Consider the following 9,154-nt stretch of genomic DNA (forward strand, 5'->3'; position numbering starts at 1 on the left):
CAAATGTCAAGGAAAATCGAGTGTGATGAGGTATGGCTGTCCATCTCCTAAGCCCTGGGCACCCCAGTTCCCGCGTTCTTGTTCTTCTTAGAGGTTGTCGTGACGGCCGGATCGGGCTTTCGGATGTCTTCGCCCACCAGTATCACCATTTTGCTTCGACCTAATGTCACTGTGTATTCGCCGGCTGGATTGAGTTCAAGTTTCACATGAGCCTTGTTGTTCTCGAATATAACGTCCATTTCTCCTTTCACGGGAGTGGAAGTGGATTTTCCGTCGACCTCTCTAACAACTTCATACCGTATCTTGTTCATCGATTTGTTCATAGGTCGAGCTTTGAGATCTTTATCGTATTGCCCGAGGCCGAAAATCGTTGACCCGACTCTCTGGACTTTGATTTGCGTGTTGTTTGGAGTCCTCAGCTGTTCGTTGTTGACCGAAGTCACGTACCAGTAACGCACATCTGTTTGTGTGGCATTGCCGATTGACTGTGCCCAGATGTAATCCCCGTGATGGGCCGACATCTTGAGTAAACTTGTCAAAAACTTGTTTCAATGTTGAAAGTAGTGATTGACAATATTGAATATACTAAGTATGGGAGCAGGAGAACCGAAAAGGAAAAGAAAAGCAGGGGGCTTGCATCTTTCTTATACCCAACCCCATGATTGATACCTGCCTGTCACCTTCATCTGATACAAACATCTAGCATTTAGATGTCTGGAAGGTTTCAGCAATACAGAATCTTTGTGGAAGATGACTTTGAAGCCATTGTAAGCTCTCAAAGACCCTGCCGGCTTTATGCTATGCAAATCAGATAAATATGAGCCGCAAAAGATCCTCAATAATATCTAAAGAGAACTGATTGAATTCCGGCAAGCTTGTTGCGTTGAGTCGTATGAAAGTCATTAGTTATTCCTTAGCATGATGATGTACAGACGATTTGAGAGACCAGCAGCGACTGTGACCGTACGCGATGAAGTATTTGGACGGTGAATCTTATAGCAAGTGGGAGTATGTTCCATTTGACGCAAGTCACAAAGGGAGAAAGAAATGTCACAGATACGACTCGGTAGACTCTGACAGGAGAAATGAACAATGTCGTATTTTCGTTCTCAGTGCCAGACACAAAGATAACAGCCGGAACAAGTCACGAGGAAAAAATTGCACAGAAAGACTTCTTTATATGGCTTCTCACCCCCAGTCTCAAGACCGCCTGCACTGTTTCTTAGGGCTTTGTTTGAAGTGCCATCCCTGAGACTATGTTGGTTTTGCTGCGCTAATTCTTTATTGAAAGCAAAAAGTTATTTGTTATTTGTATCAGAATTTTTTATAGCAAATTGCCTCATAATATTACATCCTATTCTTAGGGTTTAATACCGAATTCTCATGATCTAGTGAAATTTAGACAAATTAACGCCCATTGCTAATAATACATAAAAGGAATTCGAACTTCAATGTAGTCAATATAGTCAATATAGCAGTTTTGTAGTAGTTATACATCAAGATATCGATTATTCTTTGGTTCTTTAATGGAGCAACGATTCAACGTAAAATGTATAGCATAGGAGTCTAACAGATCTAGATAAAAGCAAGCCTAACTAAGTTTACATAGAGCCTACATGCCGTCTCCTTGATGGAAAAGCTAGATAACTGGCAAACTGCTGGTATGGAATTTGTATCCAGATAGCTAGAGAAACGATATGTGGCTGTGAATAATACAGTCTATATGAAATATGTCAACAACATTCTCAATTTTATATGCATAGTTACATCTGGCAGGTTGCAAACGACACTATACCTAGGTACAGGCAGTGAACGCAGCACTGATGTACAGCAGAGTGAGAGTGAACGTTATCGTAAAGCTTTCACTTCTTTGGCACATTCTGCTCAGTGCCTTTTACGGCAGGCTGGTCCTCCCACTTGCCACGCTATTTAACACTCTTCCACTCCATAGCAGCAAGACAAGGAACGGTTATAGCACACAAGATCAAGCCAATCATAAATGCCTGACGTACTGCTAAGTCATAGCCCCCCAGCGCTTTGGCATATTGATCAGGAGGTAATGCGTTCAACAAGGATGTAGCACCTCCAGAGGCCTTGGGTCTTGGGGCGGTGGCTTAAGGGGATGAGGAAGACCATGCTTATAATCTGTAGACGACATATTTAGCATCATACGTGCGCACCAGCAAGGAGCTTGACACTTTTGGGGCCACTGACGGTTCCTGCAAAGATACCAGCAGGGCCCACTCCCGCAAGCGCTCTTACCACGATTAAGACGGTGCCGAGGGTATCTTAGGCGGATCTTGCTTGATCGCAGGCTTTTCGCAGGAGCCGTTGAAGGTAGCCTCGCCGAGAGCATTGGGTTCCTTGGGCGCCTCTTCAACAGGCTTAATAGCTGTATCTACTGCCTTTGCTGATTGTACAGCAGTGGGTGCTGGATCTGCAGTGCTTGAGGTCGAATGGCGCGAGTAGCCATCTCTCGACAATTCTTCCGTATGAGTGGAGGACATGTTGCCGTCATTGTCGATGTAGATGGAGTTCAGAGGGAACGTCTGGACGAAGTGATGACGCTCAAGGTATCGCCTTGATTTTATTTATTTGAGTACGGAGAATGCGAGGAAGTATAGATCGATAATGCCCGAGACCCCGAATACGAGCTGCTCGCGGATTCTCCAACCCCGAGATTTTTCTCCTTTGGGCAGTGCAGGAAAATCTTAATAACTCTCTCTAGTACTGCCCTATTATAGCATTAATTTTAGGATCTACATATTTCTCTAGGGTCTGCTACAGCATTCGGCCCTTGACGTTGCTCGCTTGCTACACGCAGATATGCTATTATGTGAGAAGATCTCGCCGACAAGCCCCGGATCCGCAAGGCCAGAAACATTTGAGACACTTAACCAAAAGATATTAGTGGCAGTAGGACGACAATCAAGAGGCAATGGTAATATAGGACTTGCATGCACTAATGGAAATAACGTAATTCGACTCAAAAGACATGTCCTCCCCGCACACACAGTAGAACCAATGTATAAACAAGTGGAGCCGTAATAGTAAAAAGAGCTATGGTATCGGCCCTGATATCCCCACGGGTGAGTCCACTCGCCGCATTTGGGGAAGCAGATGGGGTATTAGAAGTAGGTGTCGATAGATTTCTGAACGGTGCCGATGTTGAAGAGGACTTCAGTCTTCCGCCTGAGTTTCTCCCCGTACATGTAGGAATTGCGGTGGTTGGTACAGACGTGACATAATCATGAGTGTTGAAAATTTCAAATTCGTCGCTCTTGAAATCAGACGCAGAACCGTCGTACATACGGATAATGTACCCCTTCTGCGCGGCGATGTAGGACTTGTCTGGGGTATATTGGAATGTATAACTAAGATCTGTGATGGGCACGGCGTTTTTATCCTCTCCCGATGTCAAGATAATGTAAAAAGTTTCTTGAAGGAAGAGATCGATTGTGACATTGGCGGATGACTCGTCGTTGGTGTCTGTGGTCCAGGAGACGGCGAGGCCTTTTACGTGGGTTTGTTAGCAACAAGTAGAATATATATATCGACCTATAACAAACCAAAGGGTGATTATACCGTGAACCAAGCAACCTATTCCTATGAAGACGATAATAATGCCGGGTAAAGTCATGTTTCGTACTGAATCTCAATACCATGTGTTTCGTAGCTATAGCTAGATTAGCTTTTGATTTATTTTATAGCGGGATAATATATATTCTGAATGAAGAAGGTATGCAGAGTGATGTGTCGTCGGCGTTTGACTCATTTCAGTTATACTCACCGCAGCCACCGGCGACGAATCTATCAGATGCCACATCGTAGTATTTCTGCCTTGTATTCCTAAGACCATAATATTGCAGAATTTTACTATTTCTTTTCCCCTTCAATCATGATCAACGAGTTGGGTTATTACGAGTATGAAACTAGAGTCGGTTCGATTACATTCTCGACAGTAAACTTGACAGCGAGAGCATGATAGAAGCGGAATAAAACGGACCAGACAACGGTCAGTATCGTTTTTTTTTTTTTTTTTTTTGTATTTATCTTTTTTCATGAAAGGACTTGTAAACTACAAATGCATTGAGAGTATTATTGGAGTATGCTCGTTGACCACTGGCAGTGCCTCCTTCCTTCCTGACGCCATCAAAGCACAACGCCTACTGTTTCTCCTTTTTCTCCTTCTTCTTCCCTCCAGTCTGCTTATACACATTGATATTCATTCGTTGATTATTTTGAGCCAGCTTTTCATATATACCGAATTTCCTTTACACGCATCAAAACCTTCCGAGGCCTACGCCCTTTCCTCGGTCGAAACACAGATAAAAGCAGCCCATGATGGCCAGTGCTCGTTTCCCAACCGATGGCTTTCTCATCGGTATTCTTCAAGATATCGAAGCTGATGTTGCAAACATTGACTGTATGGAGGATATCACTATCGATCTCATCCAGTCTCTTCGATCCCGTATTTCACGCCCGCTCGCTATTCCAGGATTTCCAGTACGCTCCTTTTTCTTTGTCAGCCACCTGAATGTTTCTTAACGTATACCTCAAGATTAGTCTGAGCAAATATCAGGAATGGGAAAAGAAACAGCCGCAGGAAAGCTTGCAAGGAGTGGAATATGATTCTCGTCAAGCCTGTTTACTACTCCGGCCGCACCTAACCCACCCATCACTCGAGGCTTTCGGGGCTATTGTTCACTGGATTCGTACTCTTGTAAAGGGCCTTGGTAATGATAATCCAAATGGATGGTCCTTACAGCATGATAGCGGTAAGATTATCGCCCGGCAACAATTTCATGTCGACGTGATACTGACCAAAGCCATAGCCTACCTTCTCACTGGCCATTACGACGGCATTGTTAAACGACCCCTAGCTGGGCTGATCAGTTCTAGGAACATTCGTCCTTCAGTCATAGTGCACGCTAGTGCCAAGGAGACACGTATGGAGTTGCTCGACAATGTCAAGCAATGGTTATACGGTAGCAATGGACGTGTGAAGCTCGTGATTCTTGTTGAAGCTGATGAGGTTGACGGCCCAAATGTGAAGGAGCTGTGGACAAATGGTATCGACTGCAGATTGTTTGAAAGCTCTGATCAAGTCGCTACCCAAATCTTCCAAATAGAAAAGACAGAACTGAATCCTTCTGTTATGGGCGAAATCTTGACATCGGTATGGTTGATAAATCGAGAGAACTGTCGCGAAAACGCTTCTGATCTTCCTTGTCCATCTTATACATTGAAATGCGGTCTTTGGCGCGTTTCACATGATGGTTCTGTGTCGAAAACTTTCACAGGGGTCGCCCCCTTTGTGGATTCGAAGTTTTCCATGCATCTGCAAGGGATAAGTCTGTCGTTTCCTTTTCATATTTTCGGCGACTATGTTCATAAAGGTGTTATGGAGTTTCTCCAGAAACGTGCCGGTGCAATCGCAGATTATCTCTGGACGGACTACGAACAAAAGATCGTACATGAAAGTATAATCAGGGCAGGGTATGGACCCGGAGATCTTATACAAGAGCCCTACCCTCTTCCATATTGTTAGCCTTTCCAAGCTTGCTTGTTGAGAGTATTCTTATCCATGGATTTCAGCCTTTCTACCTAGGTAGCTATGCACCATGATCAAGTTATAGTGTATCCGTGTAGTCTGTAGAAAACTACCATTACTTGTGGTTAATTCTTTGCAATTTTTTTTTTTCTTTCAAAATTAATAAGACTATAAAATACTGCTTGTGACACTACTAACTACGAAATAATACCTGAAGTTATTCTAGAAATAAGAATTAGGTAAGTCTATCTTGCGAAGACTTAAATTTCTCCGATCCACTTTTAATGCTAAACCTTCCAACACCCCGTGAGCTGTGAGTCCTCCGTATTGAAGCGATGAGCAAGAGGCTGTTACTGCGAATGTGAGAGAGCACTGAAACAACTCCGTGTTTCTACTATTTAGCACACAAATCACATGTGAATACTACTCCATAGATAAATAGAAAGAGAAAACGGTAGGCACCGGAAAACGCATTCGAGAATAGCCAAGGCGGAAAAAAAATAAAACTTTCAATCGGAGCCAATCCCGTCAATATATATACTTAGGAATGGGCACCAATGGCGCTGCGCTAAATTCTCACCTCACCGAGTTTGAATTTTTCTCAGCTAATCACCACCATCTGACACCCAGACTACTGATTTTTGAAAGTCGAGGAGTTTGCGTAAAATGTACCTAGTACTACGAATTCTTGCTATGTATACTCCGTACCCAGCCCGTGCGTACTCTTCGACCGTGATATCAAGCACGCGGTCGGTCTCATTTTACAAGATACGTAACTCTTAAGGCTGCCAGTGACCGGTGTGGATCTCGGTGGATCAGCTGAATTACTTTATTTAATGCTCATGCCTACTTAAGTTAGCAGCACTTACGTGTTTCTTTATATAAATGCATAGTCAAGCTAGGTCCCCGGAAGATGCCGACTGTAGAGTCTCTACCTACCTAGATACAGCCTCAGTTGGCTCTTTCATGTTATGTTTACTCTCTATATATACACGGAGTATAGCATATCAGATACTGAAGAGTACAAGTCCTAGGCGATGTAGGAACTATTATTAGAAAAGGAGGCTTTATGTTTGAAATCACTGCCAGCCTATACCTCTTAAGGTATATTTTATCAGCCGTAATCCGAAAGAAGAAGGGGGTAAGCTTTAAAGGCCCCAAGCCTCCAACCAAGAGTCGAAGCCTGAGAGCGAGTCCCACTGACTTAACGCTAGTGTAGCGCTTATGTTTCAGCATCATCTCTGGTTAACGACTTGCTGTTGATACTCGAAGATTTTCTCCGGAGCATATACGGAGTATGCTGGAGTATTCTACCGTCTGCTCCGGTCCTCGCTCGTGGCTCGATTGCTGCAGAAGTTTTTTACAGGCATCGAGCACTATTTTTCTAGGAACAATGCGGGTCCACAGGGCCCCTCCCAACACACTCAGAGCCAGGGCTCGGCTGCGGACAATCCCTAGTATGATAGACTATATCCAGCTGGCCAAATTGGCTCCACTGCTTTCTCCAGCTCCCATGCGGAATCAGCACTAGGAATCTTTACATTTAGCGCTACGGAGTGCCAGCCCATGAACATTGCGAACGAACAACTTTGTAGGGCTTAAGCCGTAAGGCAGAGACTCGATGAAACCATGCAATTGTACTGACTATGTACCACAACTAGTCTCTATGTATCCGAGGTACCCGCAAAATCTTAATGTAGCACCAAGCAAGCTGCCATAGTAACATCTAACCAAGAATATCTATCGCAATTTCCTGCGGCTTGACTCAACGCTGCCAAGTGGGGATTGTTAAGGTCCCCATACTGGTAATGTTACTAAGTTGCCTGGTTAAATAGCTGAAAGCCCCCGTTTGACTTCCATACAATTTTGACTATTTTCTCTTTTGCCATATCCGTACATATACTCACATCACCTTCTGGGTGGTTAGCGCTCTCAGCCAATATCCCTGATCTGGTTGCTGTCCATACGGAATGTTTTCCACCGTCAGTCTTGGGAGGGTGTCCCTCTCGCTTTCAATCGCTACTGGCATCCTCTCACCTTTGGCGGCCGCGACTCAAACTTGCTACTACCCCGATAAATCGATAGCCTCCAGCGATATTCCTTGCGGAAATGGGACACATGTCGCCTGTTGTGGCGAGGGCGCCGTTTGCCTGTCGAATGGTCTATGCATGGACGTTTTCCAGCCCTTCACACTAGCCAGATCATCATGCACAGACCAGTCATGGACGAGCGGTAACTGTCCGAATTATTGCCTTCAAGGTGAGTAACGCATATTTGCTTGTTATAGGGACAGACGCATTAATACTTGGCCCTGCTTTCAGATTCATCTTTCAACAAATCCGGCTGTTCGATAGTCCTCTATTCATACCTTGATAGCACCGCCGAGTATTGCTGTAATAATATCGATGCCGAAGATGATAGTGCTATCTGCGCCTACAATTACACGACATTTCAAATCCCAGATGCAACCATCATTCCAGGCTATGATCTCCTCGCGGACTATGTCTTGGCCAACGAAACTTCCAATTCGACCAAGTCTTCCAGCAACCATGATACCGCTATTGGAGCAGGCGTCGGTGTGCCTCTTGGCGTCATTGCACTCGCTTCTATTGCCTGGGCGCTATGGGAGCGGCGAAAGTTGCATCGCTTCCAGGCCGGAAATATCGCGGCATCATCTGTCCCGGAACCAAAACAAGATAACTCATACGGCATGGTGCCCCCTCAAAACCAGCCCAGGTACACGGATGCCGGACCCTACCAGCAAGCTCAGCAACAACAATATACTCAACCCCAAGTATTGTCGGAGATGGGAGTCGGTGGGCCAGTGGAGTTGGACTCGCAGAGAAAATGATGAGATAAAAGGCGTTCTGCAAGGAGGGAAGTCTGCCGCTACGGTATCACTCTGAAAGATGCTGCATTTGAGACTCATGAGAGTGTCTGATTCAGCGCAGACCCTTGCATTCCTATATTTGATAATGAGATACTAATATTTATGGCGTTTGCATAAATTGGTTGTTTTACAGTGATTCAAAAATGACCTGGCCGAAGCCTATGTATGTACAAGTAGTAAGACGAAAAAAAGAACGAAACTTCAGGATCGGGCCTGGGGCTATTGATTATGTGTGTCTGCTAAGCTTCTTTTGCTATTACGTTTTATTAATTAAATGTCAGCCATACTGATGGAGCTGTGTCTACTCTAATATTCCCTCTTTCAGAAGGTGCCAATCGGTTCATGGATGAGAGTTCATTGCAACCCGACTAGGAAAAGAGATACTTGCAGGGTTACGCTACAGATCGTGAGATCTTTAACGATGAATCTTAACCATATGGAGGGTCAGAACAAAGAGGAAGCAGGATGAGGCTGGGAAGATTCAACGATATCGCCGCTATCGACTGGTATTATACCGATGTCTAAACGATCCTGGGATCAGAAAGAGTGAGCGGATTCCTGGAGAAGTAAGGGTCTACATTTTGAGACCCTCGACACATACTTTGAGTATCTAGGTGCATACAGCAAATAAATTACGAGCTCTGGACCTCCAAACCGGCATATTGTACAATAAGCAAAGCAACCAACTAATACTCCTTGAAACAGCCATA

The 9,154-nt window shown here is 44.5% G+C and overlaps 4 protein-coding genes across 4 annotated transcripts; 2 read left to right on the forward strand and 2 right to left on the reverse strand.

Annotated features, from left to right (window-relative positions):
• Positions 1-47: 47 nt before the first annotated feature.
• On the reverse strand, positions 48-521 carry UA08_09389 (hypothetical protein; the record flags this gene model as incomplete). Its single annotated transcript, XM_020265318.1, has 1 exon — positions 48-521. One exon carries the CDS (start codon positions 519-521, stop codon positions 48-50), a length of 474 nt encoding a protein of 157 aa, XP_020115443.1.
• Positions 522-2,267: 1,746 nt separating this feature from the next.
• UA08_09390 (hypothetical protein) lies at positions 2,268-3,640 on the reverse strand (the record flags this gene model as incomplete). The annotated part of the gene is made up of 3 exons (XM_020265320.1): positions 2,268-2,580; positions 3,015-3,513; positions 3,586-3,640. The coding sequence occupies 3 exons, from the start codon at positions 3,638-3,640 to the stop codon at positions 2,268-2,270; spliced, it is 867 nt and encodes a 288-aa protein (XP_020115442.1).
• Positions 3,641-4,344: 704 nt separating this feature from the next.
• On the forward strand, positions 4,345-5,551 carry UA08_09391 (hypothetical protein; the record flags this gene model as incomplete). Its single annotated transcript, XM_020265321.1, has 2 exons — positions 4,345-4,506; positions 4,562-5,551. 2 exons carry the CDS (start codon positions 4,345-4,347, stop codon positions 5,549-5,551), a joined length of 1,152 nt encoding a protein of 383 aa, XP_020115441.1.
• Positions 5,552-7,524: 1,973 nt separating this feature from the next.
• UA08_09392 (hypothetical protein) lies at positions 7,525-8,405 on the forward strand (the record flags this gene model as incomplete). Its single annotated transcript, XM_020265322.1, has 2 exons — positions 7,525-7,813; positions 7,876-8,405. The coding sequence occupies 2 exons, from the start codon at positions 7,525-7,527 to the stop codon at positions 8,403-8,405; spliced, it is 819 nt and encodes a 272-aa protein (XP_020115440.1).
• Positions 8,406-9,154: the final 749 nt, after the last annotated feature.

The sequence above is a fragment of the Talaromyces atroroseus genome (assembly GCF_001907595.1).
Source record: "Talaromyces atroroseus strain IBT 11181 chromosome Unknown scaffold_21, whole genome shotgun sequence".
Classification (NCBI taxonomy): Eukaryota; Fungi; Ascomycota; class Eurotiomycetes; order Eurotiales; family Trichocomaceae; genus Talaromyces; species Talaromyces atroroseus.